This window comes from Oryx dammah, unplaced genomic scaffold, assembly GCF_014754425.2.
Source record: "Oryx dammah isolate SB20612 unplaced genomic scaffold, SCBI_Odam_1.1 HiC_scaffold_11050, whole genome shotgun sequence".
Classification (NCBI taxonomy): domain Eukaryota; kingdom Metazoa; phylum Chordata; class Mammalia; order Artiodactyla; family Bovidae; genus Oryx; species Oryx dammah.
Genome location: NW_024080444.1, coordinates 11,273,661 through 11,300,371, shown reverse-complemented (window position 1 = coordinate 11,300,371; position 26,711 = coordinate 11,273,661). Strand labels below are relative to the sequence as shown.

The 26,711-nt window shown below is 39.9% G+C and overlaps 1 protein-coding gene across 1 annotated transcript in view; it reads left to right on the top strand.

Moving 5' to 3' along the window:
• The window catches only part of LOC120860224 (programmed cell death 1 ligand 2-like), a 67,606-nt gene that overhangs the window by 7,463 nt on the left and 33,432 nt on the right, over nucleotides 1–26,711 (top strand). Inside the window, exons 2-3 of the mRNA XM_040236006.1 lie at nucleotides 8,403–8,468; nucleotides 16,327–16,632. Coding sequence (XP_040091940.1) covers nucleotides 8,403–8,468; nucleotides 16,327–16,632 — 372 coding nt within the window. The remainder of the gene's footprint in view (nucleotides 1–8,402; nucleotides 8,469–16,326; nucleotides 16,633–26,711) is intronic.

Genomic DNA, 26,711 nt, shown 5'->3' with positions numbered 1-26,711 from the left:
AGAGAAGGATGGAACAGAAGGAAGCAAGACTAGAAGGTAAAAATGGCATGAGGAGACTATGCCATGGTGTAAGGAGAAATGATGTGAAGCTGAATTAAGGTGATAGTAGGGCTGTGGGAAGAAGAGGCATCATCCAGGAAGTATACAGGAAGTAGAATTAATAGGACTGAGGGATGGACTGAATGTGTAAGATGAGAGATGAGTAGGTTTAAGATGACCCCCCAGGATTCTGGCTTGAAGTAAGAGTTATTATTATTGACTCTTTATGGAAATGGGATACAGAAGTTTTTATAAACTGTCTAAGGTCTTGAAAGTGAAAGTGTTAGTCACTCAGTCATGTCCGACTCTTTGTGATCCCATGGACTGTAGCCTGCCATGTTCCTCTGTCCATGGAATTCTCCAGGCAAGAATAATGAAGTGGGTAGTCATTCCCTTCTCCAGGGGATCTTCCCAACCCAGGGATTGATCCTGCGTCTCCTGCATTGCAGGCAGATTCTTTACCATCTGAGCCACCAGGGAAAAGGCTAATAATTTGTAGACTCAGAATTTGAACTCAGAATGTTCCTGACATTAGAACCTGAACTCTTAATCACTGCATGGAGCACATTATCCTTAGATGAAAGAAGACTTCTGGTTGGAAAGTACCTTTATGACAGTGACTCTCTCTTAGTTGGCTCAAGGAGGCAGTGTGCAAGGAAAGTCCCCTTGGATGGGGAGGGAAGAAGGGGAAGTTAGAACCAGTATTGGGTGAATCCAGAGTCCTTTCTGTTGCCAGAACTATATGCTACATGCTATCCTTTTGTATTCTAGAAACAACAATGCCCAGAAAGTGCTAAGCTACAGATGCAGCTTAAAATGATATCTTTCCTGGATGTATTTGCATTTTCAATAAGGAAGAGAGTTTTCAAGTCCAGCAAAGGTGTGTCTTGAGCATTTCTTGCTGGAAAGCACTAGATTTTGTTCCCAGTTGTTCAGTTCAGTCGCTTAGTTATGTCCGACTCTTTGCGATCCCATGGACTACAGCATGCCAGGCCTCCCTGTCCATCACCGCCTCCCTGTCCATCACCACCTCCCGGAGTTTATTCAAACTCATGTCCATCGAGTCAGTGATGCCATCCAGCCATCTCATCCTCTGTCATCCCCTTCTCCTCCAGCCTTCAATCTTTCCCAGTATCAGGGTCTTTTCCAATGAATCAGTTCTTCATATCAGGTGGTCAAAGTATTAGACCTTCAGCATCAGTCCTTCCAATGAATATTCAGGACTGATTTTCTTTAGGATGGCCTGGTTGGATCTTCTTGCAGTCCAAGGGACTCTCAAGAGTCTTCTCCAATACCACAGTTCAAAAGCACCAATTCTTCAGTGCTCAGCTTTCTTTATAGTATGACTATATGGGTATGGTATGACTACCATACCCAGTTGTTACCTGCTGTAATATCGCCTTCCCGAAATTAAAAACAAGTATACAGGCCCCTGTGGACCTTGCATTCCCTTCTAGCTACTGCCTCATATCTCTTCCCCTTTTTATAGCACTGTTCTCTAAAAAGTTGCCCGTATTCTGTTGTCTCCACTTCCTTACGTCCTGTTTTTATCTGTATGAAGTCTATTTATACTGTGCTTACCAGGGTCATCAATGACCTTTATACTTCTAAATCCAGCGCCTAAGAGCATTTGGCTCAACTGATGACTCCCTCCTTCTATGTTTTAAACTCTAGGTTTTATTATTATTTTTTTAATTTTTGTTCATTATTTTATCTGTTATTTTATTATTATTTACTAGTGGTGAAGCCAACAGAGAAGGAGGTGACTGTAATTGAAAAAATAGTTTGTTATAGTCACAGATCCCAAGAGAAAGGGGCATGCCACACCACAGAGGGCCATACAGGAAAATACTAGTGTTGCACATGAGGTAGAAGGAGAGGGGGCAAAGTGGGCAGGAGCCCTCACTGTGGTTTCCATAGGAAGGAATTGGGCTAGTTTGAATAATCTGTTATTTGGCCCTAGGGTGATTAGAGCAGATATATATAAAATGGCCCAGAGTGTGAAAGCCCCAAAAGGAGGTGATTGGAGGTAGGGCTCTGGATAGGTAGATTTGCATATGAAATAGATAAGTTTCTTACTGTCTCTCGGTTCAGTTCAGTTGCTCAGTCGTGTCCGACTCTTTGCGACCCCATAAATCACAGCATGCCAGGCCTCGCTGTCCATCACCAACTCCCGGAGTTCACTCAGACTCACGTCCATCGAGTCAGTGATGCCATCCAGCCATCTCATCCTCTGCTGTCCCCTTCTCTTCCTGCCCCCAATCCCTCCCAGCATCAGAGTCTTTTCCAATGAGTCAACTCTTCGCATGAGGTGGCCAAAGTACTGGAATTTCAGCTTTAGCATGAAAGAGTCTACTCCAACACCACAGTTCAAAAGCATCAATTCTTCGGAACTCAGCTTTCTTCACAGTCCAACTCTCACAACCACACATGACCACTGGAAAAACCATAGCCTTGACTAGATGGACCTTTGTTGGCAAAGTAATGTCTCTGCTTTTCAACATGCTGTCTAGGTTGGTCATAACTTTTCTTCCAAGGAGTAAGCGTCTTTTAATTTCATGGCTGCAGTCACCATCTGCAGTGATTTTGGAGCCCCCAAAAATAAAGTCTGACACTGTTTCCACTGTTTCCCCATCTATTTCCCATGAAATGATGGGACCAGATGCCATGATCTTCGTTTTCTGAATGTTGAGTTTTAAGCCAACTTTTTCAGTCTCGTCTTTCACTTTCATCAAGAGGCTTTTTAGTTCCTCTTCACTTTCTGCCATAAGGGTGGTGTCATCTGCATGTCTGAGGTTATTGATATTTCTCCTGGCAATCTTGATTCCAGCTTCTGCTTCTTCCAGCCCAGTGTTTCTCATGATGTACTCTGCATAGAAGTTAAATAAGCAGAGTGACAATATACAGCCTTGACATACTCCTTTTCCTATTTGGAACCAGTCCGTTGTTCCACGTCCAGTTCTAACTGTTGCTTCCTGACCTGCATATAGGTTTCTCAAGAGGCAGGTCAGGTGGTCTGGTATTCCTATCTCTTTCAGAATTTTCCACAGTTTATTGTGATCCACACAGTCAAAGGCTTTGGCATAGTCAATAAAGCAAATTTAGATGTTTTTCTGGAACTCTCTTGCTTTTTCCATGATCCAGCGGATGTTGGCAATGTGATCTCTGGTTCCTCTGCCTTTTCTAAAACCAGCTTGAACATCTGGAAGGAAGTTCACAGTTCACGTATTGTTGAAGCCTTGCTTGGAGAATTTTGAGCATTACTTTACTAGCATGTGAGATGAGTGCAATTGTGCGATAGTTGAGCATTCTTTGGCATTGCCTTTCTTTGGAATTGGAATGAAACGGACCTTTTCCAGTCCTGTGGCCACTGCTGAGTTTTCCAAACTTGCTGGCATATTGAGTGCAGCACTTTCACAGCATCATCTTTCAGGATTTGAAACAGCTCAACTGGAATTCCATCACCTCCACTAGCTTTGTTCGTAGTAATGCTTTCTAAGGCCCACTTGACTTCACATTCCAGGATGTCTGGCTTTAGGTGAGTGATCACACCATTGTGATTATCTTGGTCGTGAAGATCTTTTTTGTACAGTTCTTCTATGTATTCTTGCCACCTCTTCTTAACATCTTCTGCTTCTGTTAGGTCCATACCATTTCTGTCCTTTATCGAGACCATCTTTGTATGAAATGTTCCCTTGATATCTCTAATTTTCTTGAAGAGATCTCTAGTCTTTCCCATTCTGTTCTTTTCCTCTATTTCTTTGCATTGATCACTGAGGAAGGCTTTCTTATCTCCTGTGGCTATTCTTTGGAACTCTGCATTCAGATGCTTATATCTCTCGTTTTCTCCTTTGCTTTTTGCTTCTCTCCTTTTCACAGCTATTTGTAAGGCCTCCCCAGACAGCCATTTTGCTTTTTTACATTTCTTTTCTATGGGGATGGTCTTGATCCCTGTCTCCTGTACAATGTCATGAACCTCCGTGCATAATTCATCAGACACTGTATCTATCAGATCTAGGCCCTTAAATCTATTTCTCACTTCCACTGTATAATCATAAGGGATTTGATTTAGGTCATACCTGAATGGTCTAGTGGTTTTCCCTACTTTCTTCAATTTAAGTCTGAATTTAGCAATGAGGAGTTCATGATCTGAGCCACAGTCAGCTCCTGGTCTTGTTTTTGTTGACTGCATAGAGCTTCTCCATCTTTGACTGCAAAGAATATAATCAATCTGATTTCAGTGTTGACCATCTGGTGATGTCCACGTGTAGAGTCTTCTCTTGTGTTGTTGGAAGAGGGTGTTTGCTATGACCAGTGCATTTTCTTGGCAAAACTCTATTAGTCTTTGCCCTGCTTCATTCCGCATTCCAAGGCCAAATTTGTCTGTTACTCCAGGTGTTTCTTGACTTCCTACTTTTGCATTCCAATCCCCTATAATGAAAAGGATATCTTTTGGGGGTGTTAGTTCTAAAAGGTCTTGTTGGTCTTCATAGAACTCTTCAACTTCAGCTTCTTCAGCATTACTGATCGGGGCATAGACTTGGATTACTGTGATATTGAGTGGTTTGCCTTGGAGACGAACAGAGATCATTCTGTCGTTTTTGAGATTGCATCCAAGTACTGCATTTTGGACTCTTTTGTTGACCATGATGGCTACTCCATTTCTTCTGAGGGATTCCTGCCCACAGTAGTAGATATAATAGTCATCTTAGTTAAATTCACCCATTCCAGTCCATTTTAGTTCGCTGATTCCTAGAATGTCGATGTTCACCCTTGCCATCTCTTGTTTGACCACTTCCAATTTGCCTTGATTCATGGACCTGACATTCCAGGTTCCTATGCAATATTGCTCTTTACAGCATTGGACCTTGCTTCTATCACCAGTCACATCCACAGCTGGGTATTGTTTTTGCTTTGGCTCTATCCCTTCATTCTTTCTGGAGTTATTTCTCCACTGATCTCCAGTAGCATATTGGGCACCTACTGACCTGGGGAGCTCCTCTTTCAGTATCCTGTCATTTTGCCTTTTCATACTGTATCTAGGAAATGGCTAATCCTGAGGAGGCAGTCCTTCTAGAGTCGACAAGACTCCAGATGTGAAAGCATCAGAATATTGAAAATAAGAGATGCTTAATTTGCCTTTATACTCATTCTCCCAGTTCACTTTGTTAGTATTCCTCCCAAAGATCTATAAATGTTGGAATGCCCCATGTCTTAGTCCTTTTACACTGTCCCTTCTCTATCTCTCTTTAGGAGACACCATGCAGCACTGTGGCTTTAAGTAACACTTAGGCATTAATGACTCCCAAATGTGTATCTCTGCCCTAAACTTTGAACCACCAGTTGCCCACCTGCCTACTAAACATCTTTACTTGGAGTCAAATAGTCATTTCAAACCAAAGATATTCCAAATATAGCTCTTGATTTCTGCTCTCAAATCTGCTTCTTTCTTAGTTTTCTTCTTTTTAATAGGTATCTCCATTCCTAGTGACTCAAGCCCCAAAACTAGAAATTTTCCTAGATTTATTTACACTTGTTAAACTATATTTCCAAGCTGTCAGCAATTCTCATCAAATCTTCTTTAAAAATATAGAATACTTAAATAAATGGAAAAACATGCTGGATTAGAAGACTTAGTATTATAAAGATGGCTGTATTCCCCAATAGACCTACAGATTTAGTGCAATCCCTCTCAAAATTCCAGCTGCTTTCTTGTGTGGAAATGGAGAAATTTTTCCTAAACTTCACATGGAAATGCAAGAGAGCAAGAATAGCCGCACATCAAATAATAATAAAAGTAAAGTCATAAAAAAAGAAAAGCAAGTTTGAAGATTCACATTTCCCAATTTCAAAACTTACTGTAAAGCTACCACATAATCAGCAATCTGTGGTACAAACATAAGACAGACATTTATGTCAATGGAATAGAACTGAGATTTCAAGTTAAGCCCGTGCATTTAAGGTCAGTTGATTTTTGGTGAGGGTGCTATGACAATTCAATGGAAGAAGAATACTGTTTTCAACAAGCTGTTCGGAGATAAGTGGATGTCCATGTGCAAATGAATGAATGAAATCTTACCTCACACCATTTACAAAAATTAACTCAAACTGGGTTAAGGATGTAAATAAAAGAACTAAAGCTGTGAAATTCTCAGAAGGAAACATAGATGTAAATCTTTGTGACCTTGGGTTAGGCAATGATTTCTTAGAGATGACACCTAAAGAACAAGCAATTAAAAGAGAAAGTTTTAAACAAAACTAACCTTCATTAAAATTAATTTGTACTTTACAATTAAATTAAAACATCTGTGCTTCAAAGAACTCTATCAAGAAACTGAAAAGACAATCACAGGATGGGAGAGAGCAATTGAAAATCATATATTTGATAACCAGTTTGACCGTTTCTGGACAAGTTAAATACAGAGTTACCACTTAACCAAGCAGTTCCACTCCTACATGTACACTCAAGTGATTCAGATATATATCTACACAAAAACTTGTAAATGAATGTTCACAGCAGCATTATAGCCAATAAATGGAAACAACTCAAATGTCTATCAGCTGTTGAATGGATAAGAAAGAAGTGGTGTGAACACGCACTGATAGAATAATCAGTTCAGTTCAGTCACTCAGTCGTGTCCGACTCCTTGCAACCCCATGAACTGCAACACGCCAGGCCTCTCTGTCCCTCATCAACTCTCAGAGCCCACCCAAGCTCATGTCCATTGAGTCGGTGATGCCATCCAACCATCTCATCCTCTGTCGTCCCCTTCTCCTCCTGCCCTCAATCTTTCCCAGCATCAGGGTCTTTTCAAATGAGTCAGTTCTTCACATCAGGTGGTCAAAGTATTGGAGTTTCAGTTTCAACATCAATCCTTCCAATGAACACCCAGGACTGATCTCGTTTAGATGGACTGGTTGGATCTCCTTGCAGTCCAAGGGACTCTCAAGAGTCTTCTCCAACATCACAGTTCAAAAACATCAATTCTTCAGTGCTCAGCTTGTCATTAAAAGGAGTGAAGTACTGGTAATGCGTTATAACACAGAGGAGTCTTGAAAATAATATGCTCAGTGAAAGAAGCTAGACACAAAAGACCACATATTGTATGATTCTATTTATATGAAATAACCAGAATAAGCAGGTTTATAGAGACAGAAAGAAGGTTAGTGGTTACCAGGAACTGGAGGAAGAGGGAAGAAGAATTGGGGAGTTTCACCTAATGGGCATGGGGTTCCTTTTTGGAGTGATGAGAATGATCCAGAATTGGATAGTGGTATGGGTTGCACAGTTCTGTGGAATATACTAAAAACCACTGAGCTGTACCACTGAATCATCTGTGTCTTAAATATATATGTATACACACACATAATCCTCTATTGTATGTTGATTATACTCCAATAAAGCTGTTAAGATTTTAATAATTTAAAGGACAAATTTTAAAAGTTCAATAAGTGTTTTAAATGTATAAATGGAAAAAACCTTCAACAGACTACCTCTCATCTCCACTGGCCCCACTACTCTGGTCTAAACTATCATCATCTCTGCAAAAAAATTCCTTACTGATCGTTCTGCTTCCAATCTTGCCCATCCCATTGTCCTTTACAACAGTAGTCTATTGTCTACACCAAAATTAAGTCCTCTTTTAAAAATGTAAATGAGGTCATGTCATTCTCCTGATCCAAATCCTTCACTGGCTTTCCATTGTACTCGGAGTAGCTCTGCTTTTACCTGATTCAGATGTATGGCTCTGTCTGATTAATTCCCCTTGAAGAAATGCTTCCAAGGCCAATAAAATTTAAAAGCCTCTTTGAGGACAAAGAAGTTGACAGTGTTATACCCTGTCCCTCTTGCTTTAGCTGTGAGAAGTCCTTAAATGGGAAAGTTTGTGAGCTTTGACAACTTTACTTGCTCAGTCAACTAGCAAGTATTTATATAGTATCTAGCTCTGTTCCCAGAGTTGCAGTCCTGCTGGAAATGATGGTGTACAGTATCCATTTGATGAACAAGACTGATTTTCAAAGGCCTACACTAAACTATGGAAGAAAGAAAGAGGTGCAGATGACCAGCTTTTGTGGTTACCAGTCATGAGGACTGGTTCATACTCAGAAAAGGTTGCAAGAAAAGGAAGAAGAGCTTCTAATTTGGATCGATAGAGTACCTCACTTCTTCTTACCCTATCTCTCATATCCTCTAGGCAATCAGCCTTTAACTTTTCTTCCTAGCTCTACTCTACTATGGTCCACTGCCTCCCCAAAGATTTGTTTACCAGTCATTTCATTGTTTTCAGGAGTGAGCAAATGACCAGATCATGAGATCCAGCAAAACTGCTGAAGGCTCTGAGACTTTCAATTGTCTGTTTCAGATCCGGTACAGAACATGTTCCTCCTACTAATTTTGAGCCTGGGACTGAAGCTTCAACAGACAGTAGGTAAGAAAAGTCAAAGGCTGGGGAGGGTCCTGAGAAAGAGAAACAGATGATGACCCCTAGCTGAAGCTGAGGATCAGAATGTGGTCCTTGGGCTAAAGACTTTCTTTAAGAGAAAGGGTGATTACCAGCTATGACAAGCACAATCAAAACAATGGTGCCCAGGGTGGCTTGTGCACACCTGTTTCTTATCTTACAGAAACAGGGACTGATAATATTGGTCCATCTATCCCCACTCCAGTAAACATAGTAACAAGATGACAAGACCGTTCAGACCATGCATTGCTGAAATGACCCAAGAGAACATGGGTTAAGTGTCCTGAAAGATGAGATGCCAAGCAGCTGTTCTTTTCTCTTCTGTCAGGGACACTTCCTCTATTAAAAAGCAACAGTAGCAGCCATTGGTCATTCACACATTAATGTGGGTTACTTGAACTGGGAAATCAGAGTCTTCCTTGCATCTAAATGAAAAATGAACCTTAGGCTATGCCTTTGGATTTTGAAGAAAGATACTCTGCTTGAGGGCATAGATGGCAAGGAGAAAAGCAGTTTCAGAGTTTCACTTTCCTGAAGAAGGCAGTTCAGACCATTCTCGTGTTCAGTCAGGATCATGAGCGCTTTATAGTGGTGAACACCAGTATGTAAGAGAGGAAGACAGAGATGGACACAGGGAATTAGGTCCTCTGTAATAGCAGGCCCAATCCCATGGGAAGTCATCCAACATACTGCCTTTGACTGAGAAAGAATGCCTTTGTTGGCACTGATAATTTTTTGAGGAGCTTTCCTCTCTCTTCTAGGTGATCCCAGTAGCATTCCTCCCCCTCCCTTGGGCTGCCCAGCAGGGTCTGGCACTAGAGTCATTGACTTGGGGCCATCTTTGGAGAACACCCCAATATTCTGCTTACTCCAGCCCTGCCTTGCAGTGGCAGCTAAATGAACACTTGATATTTCCTTCCTAAGGGACCCTGCCCAGCTGGGATTTTTAGAGACAGGTGTGAAATTAACTCTTTCCTTATATGAATGCTCTGTGGATGGTCTACTGTGTTATCTGTAAAATAATTTAAAGTGTGAAGTGAAAAGCTATCAGAAAATATTTTCATTTTTAAATTACTAACTTTTAAATTGACATAAAATTTTATACTTTTTAAAATAAAAGCATCTATGAGTTTTGACATATGCATAATCATATAGCCACTTCCCAGGTGGCTCAGTGGTAAAGAATTCACCTGCCAATGCAGGATACATAGGTTTGATCCCTGGGTCAGGAAGATGCCCTAGAATAGGAAATGGCAGCCCGTTTCAGTATTCTTGCCAGGATAGTCCATTGACAGCGGAGCCTGGTGGGCTACAGTCTATGGGGCTGCAGAACTGGACATGCCTGAGCACAGATGCACACACACAGTCATATAGCCACTACCACAAGCAAGACCCAGAACAGTTCTGTCACCAAGCAAAAACCACCCCTCAACCGTCCCCCAGCTCTACCCTATGGTTTTAAATTTTCCAGAATGTTATATAAATGGGATCATTTTTAGACATTCCTTTTGTCTGGCTTCTTTCACATATCACAGTGCATTTGAGATTTATCCATATTGTTACATGAATCAGTAGTTCATTTCTTTTCATTGCTGATTAGTATCACACTGTATGTATGCACCACATTTTGTTTATTCATTTTCCAGTTGAGGGGCTTTTGGGTTGTTTCCTGTTTTTGGCAATAAATATAGTTGCTCTAAACATTTGTATATAGGTTTTTGTGGAAGCATAGAGTTTCATTTAGCTTGGGTGAATACCAAGGAGTGGGATTGCTGAGACATACATTAAGTATATATTTAACTTTTTAAGAAACCATCAGGCCGTTCTTAGTATCTATACTGTTTTTGCATTCCTGCCAGTAAAGTATGAGAGTTCCAGTTGTTCCACATCCTTGACATCACTTGGTATTGACATTGTCGTTTTTGTTTTTAAAGTCATTCTAATAGGTGTACAGAAGTATCTCATTGTGGTTTAATCTGCCTTTCCCTAGTATCTGGTAATGATAAGCATATTTTCATGTACCTATTGCCTATCCATATATCTTCTTAAGTGTATATCAAATCATTGACCATTTTTAATTGGGTTATTTTCTTATTTTTTAGTTTTGAGAGATTTTTATGTATTCTGGATACAAATTCTTCATCAGATATGTGATATGCAAATATTTTCTCCTAGTCTGTGGCTCATCTTTTCATTCTCTTAACAGTGTCTTTTGCAGAGGAGAGATTTTAACTTTGAAGCTATCCAATTTATCACGTTTTTTTCTTTGATGGTTAGTCATATCTAAGAACTCTTTGCCTAACCCACGACCTGAAAGATTGTCCTCTAGGTTTTCTTCTAAACATTTTATAGTTGTACATTTTACATTTAGGTTTGCCATCCACCTTCAGTTGATTTTTGTATACTGTGAAGTATAGATTGGGATTTTTATTTTTGGTATATGGACATCCAGTTGCTCCAGCCCCATTTGTTCACTTGTTGAAAAGACTGTCTTTTCTCCATTGATTGCCTTTGCACCTTTGTAAAAAAAAATGTCAATTGGCTCTTATTGTGTGAGTCTTTTTCTGGACCCACTGTCTGTTCTATTGATCTATGTATATATACTTTCACTTATACCACTCTCTTATTACTGTAGCATTGTAGTTCAGTTTTTTTTCTTATATTTTCATTTCAAAACCTAAGGACATCTTGTAACTTAGACACATTCAAGAAAAATATTTAATTTTGTACTTTGTCATGTCTTGGAAGAAAAAGTAACCCCAGTCTTATGTCTCTCATTGATGTTTCCCTCTTTCTTTGTCTGTCTGAGAATAAAACCCAGGAGGCACATGGCCATGGTGATGCTTGACGTCACTCTAGGACAGGGACCACACCCTGGGTCATTCTGTCTAGGTTATAGCCAGCCTTCAAAACTACATCTGCTGACCCCTGAGATATACAAAGCAGAAGAATCAGGTTGGGGAAGGGATTTCAAGTAGACAAGATGTCTCATGCAGGATTCTTGCAAAGAGGAGTGCATGAGTCAGGTGTCCAGAGCAGCATCTGTCCAGAACCAGGAACTAGAGTTTTCTGAAGACTGGCTGTGTAAAGCAGTGCCCTCTCACCTCCCTGCCTAGACCCATCTTCACTTTTCAAATCCCTTAGGTAGGAAGTCTGTAAACATTTAAGTTTCTGTTAATGCAGAAGAAAAGTATAAAATTAGCTTAAAGAGGAAGTTATCTTGGGAGTTAATGCAAATAAATTGTTTTGTGTTTCCTGGAGATATGACAGGTGCTGACTCCTGATTGCAAATAAAATGCAAACTTCTCCCAAGAACGCTTCAAAAAGGCTCTAGCATTACTCAAGCCAGCTATTTTCATCTGTCTAAAGAACCTTCATGTGTTATTTTTTCATGCTGTCGCCATGTCCTTCACCCTTTAATTTAGTCAAGATGACCAAATGAATATTTTGTCTGCCTCGTTTTGCAGTTGTGGAAACTTTTCCAGTGTTCTCCAGTGTCTCTCTGATGGCATCAGGAGTTCAGTGCTACATTGAAGTTTAGTTTTGTAACCATGTGACATATGAAATAGAACACAAATGTCTTTTACTTAGTATAAAGCTGAAAAGTATATCTGTTTCATCAATGTATATAGTATACACAGGCCAGTAGATATATAGACATATCTGTTAGAAGTACAGGCTTTTAGGGCACAGAGATATGAATGTGAATTCCAACTCCATGAGCTCCCACTTTTTTACTTTGGGCGAATTGTATTTTTTCTTTAAGCCTCAGTTTCCCCGTCTGTAAAATGAGTGCAGTGACTCCAGTCTTGCAGCTTTGGGGACATCAAATGAGATGTACAGTTTACCTAGTGTCTGGTTCATTGTGTTTAATAAGTGTTAACTATTACTCTATCTTACACAACAGACCAAATACAAACCAGTGTTATAACTCTGTTTCTTAAATGTTAATATGCATTTGAATCCTCCAGCCTTGTTAAAATGCAGGTTCTGCTTCTTTAGGTCCTGGAAAGGGATTGAGATTCTGCATTCCTAACTAGCTGCCTAAGAAAACTGAGAACAACACTTTGAATGGTTTCTCAATGCTTCTTGCACATTAGAAACTCCCAGGAAATTATTTTTAGTTGATGCTGGCCTCACAAAATGATTAGAATTTCATTTTATAGGATACAAAGTGGGGTCTGAGCATTAGTATGTTTTAAAAGCTTCCCAGCTGATACCAACTATGGCTAAGGTTGAGGCCCTCTCATTAGTGACTCTAATATGCAGCCAAGCTTGAGAAAAACCTTTTGTTTGCAAGAGTATTTTGATTTCCTCTGTAATTTACAATAAGATGGCTCAGAGGGTAAAGCGTCTGCCTGCAATGTGGGAGACTTGAGTTCGATCCCTGGGTCGGGAAGATCCCCTGGAGAAGGAAATGGCAACCCACTCCAGTACTCTTGCCTGGAAAATCCCACGGACAGAGAAGCCTGGTAGGCTACAGTCCACGGGGTCGCAAAGAGTCGGACACAACTGAGCGACTTCACTTTCACTTTCAAGAATACTTGAGGATTGCAAAAGTGTACTGCATTCCTAAACTTATCATTTTATATCAAGTAATCAAGCTAAAAGCTTTGCATATCTTAAAAACTTCAACTGTGGCAAAATTAGACCAACTAACAATCTTCTAGTTATTCTGAGCGACTCAGATACATGACTCATGTTTGCCAATGGCCTTTTCCTCTTGTGAATGTTAGCTGGAAAATGTCACCTGTCTGAGAGATAGCACACTTTATGCTTCCATAAAGAGTTCCATGTGTGTATATACACGTACACTCTGTAGAAGGCAGAGGGGAAAAGCAAGCAGAAAATGGGTTTTTGTCAAAGGCCCAGACAGTGAAGAGGGGAGTTCTGCTGTATGCTGTGGGGAGTTCCAGAGGAAGTTACAGGTGTTCCTTCTCTCACGAGAAGAAAGTGTAAGTGTAATAAATAAATTTGCTAAATAAATCCAATAGAGACTACACCAGAGTCCTCTGATTCTTGTTAAATCTCAGACTCAGCAACTAACTTTCCCTGCAATCCCCATTTCTCTTCCCTGTTTCTTGTTTTATCTTGTTTCTTGTTCTTCTTTTATTGTATAATAAAAGAGAGGGAAGTACTATGAAGATAGTAAAAGTAGTATAAATTTCTAAACCAGGCATATAGAAGATAGTTAATACATATTTGATGAGTGAATAAATAAATATTTTACTCTTCAGGGCAGAGTATATTTCATAACAGGTAGCTCATTTTAGTTATAAGAGGACTTAATAACAAATATTTGGAGATGATTCTAGGAATCTACTTTTAGGAGTATCCTATTATGGAGACTTGGGAGAGAGTTATTACAAGTGTTCAGGGCATTCCACAAAATGGAATCATGTGGGAAATTTAGAAGCACAGTGTCTTTTTTCACATGTATCATCCCAGAGTCTTCTCAATGTGGCCAAGAAAATGCAAGCTTAATTAACGTTTTATACAGAAGCACTGCCCAAACCCATTCTGTACAAAAAATACTAGGCAGATGTGAACTCCTTTCTGTTAGAAAGGCACGTTCATTTTTTAGTTGTGGTTAAAACAGGGTTTGGAAGAAAGATATAAACTCATCACTTATTTTTAATAAAATTCATATTTGTGCACTACACCAACAGGTGCATTGGGTGGTGATTAAGAATGCCAGTTTGTGCAATTTAGGGCAAAATGAAGTTTGATGAGAGGAAAACAGAAGTGAATATGGGTGTATGCATACTCATTCTCTCGGTCATGTCCTACTCTTTGCAAATATGGGTAGGCTCGTCCTTTTTTTCTCTTCCTCTCCTCCTTTTTGTCACTTATATGTTAAACCTTTAACTAGAATTTAGTATGTACTAGGCACTGGAGACACCAAAACAAATTCAACCTGCACTGCCTTCAAAGATTTGCAGGATGGTAGAAGGAAAAACTCCAGTCAGAAGAGAATTTCAACGTGAATCATTTGAGCAACTGAAAACCCCCAATCTATTTTTACTGTGAAATCTGTTGTCCAGGATGATCAGAATACCACTTTCTCAAGAACTAAAGCATGGTAGAAAAGAAAGGAACCAATGTTTGCTGACTACCTACTACCTGCCAAAATAAGCCATTTTATGCTGTTTATCTAGTTTTCACCACACTGCTGGCAGGTAGATTTAACCTCGGACTTTGCAGATAAAGAGGCCGAGACTCGTAGAAGTTTAATGACGTGATCAAGATCAAAGGGTTCATAATCTGGATATACTCAGAATTTGAACCCAGGTTCATCTGTCACTAAGTCCCAAGCTCTTTTCATACTATGTTTTATGTTTTATAGCATATTCTAGAAGCCATCCCCAAATATTTGTTAAATGAAAGTTTTGAATTAATTAAATGAATGGATTAATGAAGCAAGTCTTACTGAACATAATTTGATCTAATCTTCTGTCATAATTCAGAAGCTTCTTCGAGATCGTACACACAGTCTTAATGACTGCCTATTCATTATTGATGGAAACAGCATAATTTTGTACAGTTTCTCACAATTTATTCATGCATACACTACTTTCATTAGTTTTGCCATGTTTGACTACTCTTTGCACTATCGTTTTTATAGAATTATCTAAATCAACTGAGCTTTTATTTTTTGAACAAAACAATCTACCCCTGTGGTAAATGGAAAATCAGTATCAATGATACTAGTAAATAGAAGATATGAGCAAAAATAAATGCAATAAAAGTAAAGTGGTGCTTTAAAGTCTACCCTGATAATATCTGCCTGAGCGCTTCTTGTTTTATTAAAAGGAAAAATAACCATTGTTAGACATGTGAAAGTCTAGTTGCAAATTGTATGTAATTTGAAAGATTGAAATAGAATTGAAGAGGGAATAAATTCTGTGAATAACCCAACTCCCTTTGGGCCTTGATTCTTTCATATCTAAAATCATTGTGCATACTTCTTGAGGTATATGCCTCACATTTGGAGAACTACTGTTTCAAAAACTATAGATTTTGAAGTCAACCATCTGACTGGCTCTGAATTTTAACTTTACTAATTGTGCATCCTGAAACAATTGTGCATCCTCAAACAATTGTGCATCCTCTTTGACCCAGTTTCTTCAACTATAAAACAGTAATGATTATGTGTGTTTTATGGTTGCATTTTCAGTATTGAATGATATGGTTTAGAGTCTAGAACAGTGGCCAACACATGGTAGATATACATTAAGTATTAGTAGAAAAGACATTTCTACAGTGGGCTTGTATGATGTAGTGGTCAAAAGCACTTGAACTTAGCAATACCTAGGTCTGATCCTGGCTGTGCAGTCTTAGGCAAGTTGTTTAACCATTCTGTATCAGTTTCATTTTCTAAAAAGAAGATGGCTCTACCTCATTGGCTTGCTGGGGAGACTAAAAGAGATCATGTGTCAGCAGAGGCCCACCACCTAGTAAGAATTCAACAGTTGATAGTTGTTATTATCACTATCTCTGCTGAGAGGAGGTAAAATTTGGCAGGGAATGATGTAATTTGATCCATATAAAGAAAATGAGCTTGGATCATGGGAGCAGTGGGAGGCCAGTCAGCTGTACAGGTGAGTGTTGAGAGGCAAGAACTACCTCAGAGCAGGAATCAGGAATTACACTCTTCCGCAAAGTGGATGGGGCAAGGGATAGAAAAGAACTTCTGCAAATGCCCAGATAATGATAGGTGTCTCCTGGGAAACTGAGGTTATATGGGTCTCCTCAGCTCCCCCACTCTGAACAGAACTGAAATGTGAAGCCAAGACAGTGGGAGAATGTCTTATTTTCTGTTCAGCTTTGTTCACAGTGACCGTCCCAAAGGAAATGTACATGGTAGACTACGGCAGCAATGTGACCTTGGAGTGTGATTTTGACACTGGAGGTCCTGTGGAACTCGGAATTTTAAAAGCCAGTTTGCAAAAAGTGGAAAATGATACAGTCTTGCTCAGTGAAAGAGCCACTTTGCTGGAGGAGCAGCTGCCCCTGGGGAAGGCCTTGTTCCTCATCCCCCGAATCCAGCTGAAGGATGCAGGGCAGTACCGCTGCCTGATCATCTATGGGATTGCCTGGGACTACAAGTACCTGACGCTGAAAGTCAAAGGTGAGTACTTTCAGGGCCTGGAATCCACGGAGGCACCTCTCCAATGCAGGACCTGTTAGCTGCAAGTAACAAGTCCACTGAAGCTAGCCAAGCAAAAACTGGGATGGTGATTATTAAGAGAAAAAGCTACCTCAGAGAAGACAAAAGCACCTGCTCAGAGTAGTTTTTCATATCTATGTATAAAGCAATGGAGGTGAGGGTAAATGGGGGTAGAGGGAATAAAACGGGTCTAGAGAAAGCCAGGAAAATGACTCCCTGTAAGTTGGGAGGGTGCCAAAGATAAGTTTTGCTTAATTCACAGGAACGATATTGGCTTGATATTATACTACTCTTTCAGAGTCCAGAGTTTTTTAAACCTTGATTTGCCACCCATTAAAAGTTTAAAATATCAGTTTAAAGAGTGACAAAAGTGGGTTTTTTACCAATAAAATTAATAAATGAATAGAATTGAATATATCAGGGCATCACAAACTATTTCAGAGCATGTGTGTGTGTGTATGTGTGTGTGTGTGCGCGCGTGCACGTGCGCGTGCGTGCATGTGGGTATGCATCTTGGCTTGTGGTGTAATAAATTCTTTCTCACTCTGGGTCATAGACTAAAATGCTTGGGAAATGCTACTCTAGCCTCAGTCTTATCTATTGCACAGAAAACAGCAGAAGTTCAGAGAACTGAAATGGGTAGCCTGAGGGAGCCAGTTCAGTAGCTGTCTCCATTCCTCTGAGTTGAGGGTTCTCTCCACCAAAACATGAGCCAAGAACCTAAATCAGAAGAGAATCTTCAAGTTGCTGTTTGTTCTGGAAAAGGTCACTTGAGGAAGGACATAACAACTATAGAAAAGTAGATTTGGCTCTGTTAATCAGCTTGTGTGTCTCAGCCTTTACTAACTGTTCTGAGGTAAACTATGTCAGTTTTCCTCTGCCGCTAGACCTCAGAAGATCTGTTCTGTCTTCTGGAGAATCTCTGAATTTTGACCTTGACAGCTGTGGTGTAATTTTACAATCTGGAATAAAGAAGGACAAACTGGTATAATTAGAATGAGGGTGAATGTTTTCACCTGTGACCTTGAGTGGGTTATTTCGATTTTCATCAGTCAGTCTGAGTTCAGTCGCTCAGTTGTGTCCGACTCTGTGACACCATGGACTGCAGCACTCCAGGTTTTCCTGTCCATCACCAACTCCCAGAGCTTACTCAAACTCACGTCCATTGAGTTGGTGATGCCATCCAACCACCTCATCCTCTGTCATCCCCATCTCCTTCTGCCTTCAATCCTTCCCAGCATCAGGGTCTTTTCCAATGAATCAGTTCTTCTCATCAGGTGGCCAAAGTATTGGAATTTCAGCTTCAGCATCAGTTCTCCAATGAGTATTCAGGACTGATTTCCTTTAGGATGGACTGGTTGGATCTCCTTGCAGTCCAAGGGACTCTCAAGAGTCTTCTCCAACACCACAGTTCAAAAGCATCAATTTTTCAGTGCTCAGCTTTCTTTATAGTCCAACTCTCACAACCATACATGACTACTGAAAGAACCATAGCTTTGACTGGATGGATCTTTGTTGGCAAAATAATATCTCTGCTTTTTGATATGCTGTCTAGGTTGGTCATAGCTTTTCTTCCAAGGAACAAGAATCTTTTAATTTCATGGCTGCAGTCACCATCTGCAGTGATTTTGGAGCCCCCAAAATAAAGTCTGTCACTGTTTCCATTGTTTCCCCATCTATTTGCCATGATGTGATTGGACTGTATGCCATGATCTTCGTTTTCTGAATGTTGAGTTTTAAGCCAACTTTCTCACTCTCCTTTCACTTTCATCAAGAGGCTCTTTAGTTCTTCTTTGCTTTCTGCCGTAAGGGTGGTGTCATCTGAATATCTGAGGTTCTCATAATCTGGAATTTTTCTTATTTGTAAAAGAGTAGCAGTAGTAGCTGGAGAAGGCAATGGCAACCCACTCCAGTACTCTTGCCTGGAAAATCCCACGGACAGAGGAGCCTGGTAGGCTGCAGTCCATGGGGTCGCGAAGAGTCGGGCACAACTGAGCGACTTCACTTTGACTTTTTACTTTCATGCATTGGAGAAGGAAATGGCAACCCACTCCAGTGTTCTTGCCTGGAGAATCCCAGGGACAGGGGAGCCTGGTGGGCTGCTGTCTATGGGGTCGCACAGAGTCAGACACAACTGATGCCACTTAGCAGCAGCAGCAGCAATAGTAGCATCTACCACATAGGATTACTGTAAAAATTAAAAGAGATAACGTAAAAAACTGAGCATGATGCCTGGCATATGGTGGATGTCAGAGATTTGCTTCAAAGACCCTCAGTTCCCACAAGGATAGTGCCCTCTTACACATCAAATAACAGTGAATCATCAAGAAAGCCCTCAGCCTGGATGGAACCGCCTACCTTTACTGTGTTTTCTACAGTCAGCTGGGAGGAGCTCCAGACATTGATGTTAGTCTGAGTTTAATCAATGGGAGGAGAGAGAGCTCAACATCCTCACGATCTCCTAGTGTCCTTGGATATCTGCACCCTGAAATCACTGCCCCATGTTTGTTGATCTTTGTGGGCATGCTTTAATGCATGTAGGGTCTTTGGGCAATTTGATACCAGTCCCAGTCTTTCTTGCTCTGGCTGAGAGGTGTCCCTCATGCATGGAAAGGCACTCTGCCTGCTTCCTCACCTAGATCAGGGATGACGTGACAGGATGACTCAAACCTTAATTAATTATTAATCCCTTATACCTTTAATGATTGTCCAGCTAGACTATGCTGCTGCTGCTGCTGCTGCTAAGTCACTTCAGTCATGTCCGACTCTGTGTGACACCATAGACGGCCTCCTACCAGGCTCCTCTATCCCTGGGATTCTCCAGGCAAGAACACTGGAGTGGGTTGCCATTTCCTTCTCCAATGCATGAAAGTGAAAAGTCAAAGTTAAGTCGCTCAGTCGGGTCCCACTCTTAGCGACCTCATGGACTGCAGCCTACAAGGCTCCTCCGTCCATGGGATTTTCCAGGCAAGAGTACTGGAGTGGGGTGCCATTGCCTTCTCCGGTCCAGCTAGACTATATGGGATCGCAAAGACTTTCTATGGGATGCATACACATAGACCGTTTTAGGAAATTAGTTTCTAGATTTTCATCTTCCTCAAATACTCTTTCCCTAAATTGACTGTGCCTGAGGCAAGGCTCTTGGGGTTCCCCTAAAACACTTCCTCTTTTAATTTGCTTTACACATTTCATATAAAGCCTACCTCTCACTCATCATGAGTATAGTGCTTTGCTCCGAGGTGTGAAAACTTCCATAGTGCCAAACAAAAGAATGACTGGAAATACTGATATCCTACCAAATTGTAATGACTAACAAATCCTTCAGCAAACCAGGAAGTATCAAATTCTGTTTTCAGCAAAACTGAAGGAGTCCCTAATAGAGTTAATAGCTAATAATTTTAAAAAATGAAGTACTTTTGTTATATAAATCATAAGGCTTTCAAAGAATGAAATATTACTATAACTGAACTCCTTCCATGCCCACCTATTTATTCATATGAGCAAGATTCCTTAGCCCTTATAGCTACAAAAAATGAAAAACAGAAATAGAATTGATTCTGAAGATTGTCTCATTCCAACTGTTAAGTCATTTGCATCCTCATGCACAGGTAGAAAATGAGAATCCCATCCATCCCATTAAGAGATACATTTCCAGTAAACTTTTCATGTTTAATAATTGTCAATATTCATAATACTTGTTTTGATTTTACATGTGCTGATAATAATGGAAATTAGACCACAATGCTGAAGAAAAATTTGAACACTTAAAGCCTCATGGTCACAAGAAAAAAATTTAATTTCAATAGCTGTACATTTTTGTTGCTGCAAAGAAACAAAAGGATAACCACCAAAGGAGTGATCAAACATGTTGCATTAGGATAAAATTCTGTAGAAGTGTAGAAGTGTAGAGTGATATTTAAGGAATATTAATAAAAAGAAAAGTTCTGACCATTAGAGTAGAATATATGTATTTTTCTTTTTTATAAATGTATTTATTTATCATTTATTGGCTGCATGGACCTTCGTTGCTGTGTGTGGACTTTCTCTAGTTGTGCTGTGTGGGCTTCTCATTGCAGTGGCTTCTCTTATTGTGGAGCACAGGCTCAAGGCACATGAGCTTCAGTAGTTGTGGCCCGCGGGCGTAGTTACTCTGCGGCATGGGGGATCTTCACAGACCAGGGATCGAACGAGTGTCCCCTGCATTGCAAGGAGGATTCTTAACCACTGGACCACCAGGGAAGCCCTGTATTTCTCAGTGGATGGTGGTGTGTATTAAAGATATCTAGGTGATATCTAGGTGATGTTGGATACATTTGTGAAAGAGTGGAATGCCTTACTGAAAATATGTGTTCATAAAATGCTAAACATTATATATTTTTCCAATATAGAAACCTATAAAATATTCCAAGAATAAACTTAATAAATATGTGAGAGGGAGAACACTGCATCACAACTGTTTTAGGAGGAATGCAAGCAAAAAGGAAAAAAAAAAAGGAGGTTGAAGTCAAGCACCTAAGGATATTCTGCCCTAATTGGGAGTCTCTGAAAGAAACAGGGGAGATCTGGGACCCCAGTTAGGGTGTGCTTAAATAGAACAAGACTAGGGGAAGGATGTGTTTGTCTTTAAAATGCCTGATTTTTGGCATATACTTGAAAATAGATTTATAATAGTTTCTTTGATGTCTGGACAACAGTTCATAATAAATATGATGAAGAGAGGATGGATTTCATAAGGACAGGGAAAAAAACACCAGATAGCATGGCTAAAGAGTTTATAAAAGACAGTAACAGAAGGCTGCAGTTTTTGAAATGCCTGGTTGCAACCCAAGATTAGATATCTGTCAGAGAAAGGCCAGGCAGCATGATGGAAGAGGAGAGCACAGCAGCCATGAGAAGCCAGGGATTGAGCACAGTGGCTGAGAACCGGCCTGTGCGTGGATCCCAGACAGACACAGAGCAGGAGCTAAGAACAGAAGGGCCAAACCATCCTGAAGGCCTGAGCAGGCTGAGGCTTGGCAGAATTTCTTTAAATCAACAGAAAGGCCCAGGATAGAGTTCAACTTCATCAAAAAGTGGAGGAAGAAGGCAGCATAGAGAGAAACAGCCTTCACCCTAAGAAGGGGAAGACAAACAGCAAAGGGAGTAGACAACCCAAGAAAAACATCTTAGTAGTGAAATGATGTCTGTACATTTAGCTTCTAGACCCAGAAAAAAGCATTTGCTAAAATAACTTAGTAATGAGGCTAAATCTCTGCTCTGTCTTTTCTCCCTGGGGAAACAGAAGGGAATAAGGAAAGCCTGAGAAGAAAACAATATCCTGAATTTTGAGGGGTGGGAAAGCTCCTGGGAATTACAAACTGTTTAACCTGATGTTCCTCTCCAGGACATTTAACAGACCAATTGAGAGCAGTCCTAAAATATTTCTTTTAATGACTGCTAGATACCTGCCAGGACTCTTTAAGGCATTTAAAACTACATTTTTTCCACCTTAGTTATGGTCATTATGATGATAAAGCAGATAATACTATGTACAGTAGATAATATAGTGCTATAATATATAGTAAAGATAATAAAGCTTATCTTTATTTTAGAAATGCTAAAGTTGACAGTAACATTTGAATCATATAGTCAGAGATAGCAGGATAACAGAAAGCATTTAAACCAGTGGATACTGAAATCAGAAAGTAGTAATTCTTTTGATGAAACAGACTGAGAAGCCAAATGGAGAATAGTGAGGCAAGTCGGCAATTAGCGAAAGCAGGAAGAGATAATAATTACCAGCTCTAATTGACTATTTAATACGTTCTAGGTACCTAACTCATTTATCATTCTAACACTACATTTAAGGACAAGTAATACTGTGCCTATTTTACAAATGAGGCTTAAGGCTTGACAAGTTATGTAAGCAGCACTTAAGTCTAGTCAAAATTTTTGGACTCTAAGACCCATGTTCTTAACTACTATGCTTACCATGGGCTGTTTTGCTAAACCAGACAACTAAGTACCAATGGGTTGAAGCTACCATGAGGCAAAATTTGACTTGGCATAAAGATAATCTTCCCAATGAAAGTTTAACTTTCTTATTGTCTAATCACTGCAAGGACCACTTCTGGAAGTAGGAGCTTCCATTCGTAAGTATATTTAACCAAAAGTTAGTTATCTAGTAGGTTACCAATATCAAGAAAAAAATATTATTAAAGAGAAAAAGGGACATTTCATAATGATAGAAAAAAATCAATTCAGCAGGAAGATATAGCAATCTTAAATGTGTATACATCTAACCATATAGCTTCAAAGTGTATAAAACAAAATTTGACAGACCTAAAAGGAGGAATAAACAGATCCATAACCATATTTGGAGATTTCAACTCATCTCTATTATAACTGGAATACCCAAAAAGAAAACAAGAGAGTAGAACAGCATTAGCCATCTTGATTGACTTATATAAAACTCATGCCCAACAACTACAGAATACACATTGTTTCCAAGTGCATGTGGAACATTCATCAAGATAGTCATCCAGCAAAGCTGCTGGAGAAGATACTTCTTGTTGAGCAGGAAATGAAGTGAAGTGAAGTGGCTCAGTCATGCCCGACTCTTTGCGATCCCATGGACTGTAGCCAGCACCAAGCTCCTCCATCCATGGGGTTTTCTAGGCAAGAGTACTGTAGCGGGTTGCCGTTTCAGGAAGTTGGACTAATTGAATTTTAAGATCACTGCCATCTCTGAAATTCTAAAATTTACTCATATTTTCCTAAGAATATCACCCTCAGTCCAGCTTCCCCATTGTGTGTTGCTGATAATGATGTGTTTTCAGCCACTTCCCAAATAAGCTGGGGAGACGTCTTTAATGTTATATAAATGAAGGATGTGGGCTCATGCCTCTCCCTCAGATCTTGCTCGTTCTTTTTTAAAAAATGTATTTTATTTTTTCATTGATGAATAGTTGATTTACAATGTTATGTTAGTTTTGTGTGTGATTCAGTTTTATATGTATGTATACATATATAGATATGCAGTATATGTATATATATATTCTTTTTCAGATTCTTTTCCATTATAGGTTATTACATATTTTGAATATAATTTCCTGTGCTATACAGTAAATATTTGTAGTTCATCTATTTTATATATAGTAGTGTATATCTGTGGAAAAGGAAATGGCAACCCACTCCAGTGTTCTTGCCTGGGGTGTCCTGTGGACAGGGGAGCCTGGTGGGCTGCCGTCTATGGGGTCACACAGAGTTGGACACGACTGATGCGACTTAGCAGCAGCAGCAGTGTGTATCTAGGGCTGCCCAAGAGGCTCAGTGGTAAAGAATCTGCTTAGCAATACAGGAGACATGAGTTTGATCTCTGGGTTGGAAAGAGCCCCTGGAGAAGGACATGTCAACCCACTCCAATATTCTTGCCTGGGAAATCCCATGGACAGAGGAGCCTGGAAGGCTGTAGTCCATGGGGTTGTAAAGAGTCGGACATGAATTAGCAACTGAACAGCAGCAGCAGCAGTGTGTATCTATTAATCCCAAACTCCTAAATTACCCCACTCCCCTATCCCCCTATAGTAACCATAACTTTGTTTTCTATGTCTATGAATCTACTTGTGTTTTGTAAATAAGTTCATTTGTATCATATTTTTAGATGCCACATATAAGTGATATCATGATATTTGTCTTTGTCTGACTTACTTCAATTAGTATGCTAATCTCTAGTTTCATCCAAGTTGCTGCAAATGACATTATTTCATTGTTTTTTTAATTTAAATTTTATTTCATTGTTTTTTATGGCTGAGTTATATTTTATACACACACACACACTTTGGCCTTGGAGTGCAAAATGAAGTAGGGCAAAGCTAACAGAGTGTTGCCAAGAGAACGCACTTGGTCATAGCAAATACCCTCTTCCAACAACACAAGAGAAAACTCTACACATGGACATTACCAGATGGTCAATACTGAAGTCAGATTGACTATATTCTTTGAAGCCAAAGATGGAGAAGCTCTATACAGTCAGCAAAAACAAGACCAGGAGTAGACTGTGGCTCAGATCACAAACTCCTTATTGCCAAATTCAGACTTAAATTGAAGAAAGTAAGGAAAACCACTCGACCATTCAGGTATGACCTAAATCAAAGTCCTTATGATTATGCAGTGGAAGTGAGAAATAGATTGAAGGGATTAGATCTGATAGAAAGAGTGCCTGAAGAACTATGGATAGAGGTTTGTGACATGGTACAGGAGGCATTGATCAAAACCACCCCCAAGAAAAAGAAGTGCAAAAAGGCAAAATGGTTGTCTGAGGACACCTTACAAATAGCAAGGATAAGAAGAGAAATGAAAGGCAAAGGAGAAAAGGGAAGGTATACCCATTTGAATGCAGAGTTCCAAAGAATAGAAAGGAGAGATAAGAAAGCCTTCCTCAGTGGTCAGTGCAAAGAAATAGAGGAAAACAACAGAATGAGAAAGACTATAAATCTCTTTAAGAAAATTAGTGATACCAAGGGAACATTTCATGCAAAGATGGGCTCAATAAAGGACAGAAATGGTATGGACCTAACAGAAGCAGAAGATGTTAAGAGGTGGCAAGAATACACAGAAAAACTATACAGAAAAGATCTTCATGACGATGGTGTGATCTAGAGCCAGACATCCTGGAATGTAAATTCAAGTGGGCCTTAGGAAGCATCTCTATGAACAAAGCTAGTGAAGGTGATGAAACTGCAGTTGAGCTATTTCAAATCCTAAAAGATGATGCTGTGAAATATGCCAGCAAATCTGGAAAACTCAGCCATGGCCACAGGACTGGAAAAGATCAATTTTCATTCTATTCCTGAAGAAGGGCAATGCTAAAGAATGTTCAAGCTACTTCACAATTGCACTCATCTCACACGCTAGCAAAGTAATGCTCAAAATTCCCCAAGCCAGGCTTCAACAGTACATGAACTGTGAACTTCCAGATGTTCAAGCTGGATTTAGAAAAGGCAGAGAAAATAAAGATCAAATTTCCAACATCCACTGGATCATAGAAAAAGCAAGAGTTTTTCAGAAAAACATCTACTCCTGCTTTATTGATTACACCAAAGCCCTTAACTGTGTAGATCACAACAAACTGTGGAAAAGTTTTGAAGAGATGGAAATACCAGATCACCTTGCCTGCCTCCTGAGAAATCTATATGCAGGTCAAGAAGCAACAGTTAGAACCAGACATGGAACAAATGGTTTCGAATCAGGAAAGGAGTATGTCAAGACTGTGTATGGTCACCCTACTTATTTAACTTATATGCAGAGTACATCATGCTGGGCTGGATGAAGCACAATCTGGAATCAAGATTGCTGGGAGAAATATCAAAACCTCACATATACAGATGACCACCGTTATGGCAGAAAATGAAGAGGAACTGAAGAGACTCTTGATGAAAGTGAAAGAGGAGAGTGAAAAAGTTGCCTTAAAACTCAACATTCAAAAAACTAAGATCATGGCATCTGGTCCCATCACTTCATGGCAAATAGATGAGGAGACAGTGGAAACAGTGAGACTTTTTATTTTCTTGGGCTCCAAAATCACTGCAGATTGTGATTGCAGCCATGAAATTAAAAGACTCTTGTTCCTTAGAAGGAACGCTACAACCAACCTAGATAGCATATTAAAAAGCAGAGACATTACTTTGCCAACACAGATCCGTCTAGTCAGAGCTATGGTTTTTCCAGTAGTCATGTATGGATGTGAGAGGAGGACTATAAAGAAAGCTGAGCACCAAAGAATTGATGCTTTTGAACTTGGTGTTGGAGAAGATTTTTGAGAATCCCTTGGGCTGCAAGGAGGTCCAACCAGTCAATCCTAAAGGAAAGCAGTCCTGAGTATTCTTTGGAAGGACTGATGCCATAGCTGAAACTCCAGTACTTTGGCCACCTGATGTGAAGAACTGACTCATTGGAAAAGAACCTGATGCTGGAAAAGATTGAAGACAGGAGGAGAAAGGGATGACAGAGGATGAGATGGTTGGATGGCATCACTGACTCAGTGGACATGGGTTTGAGCA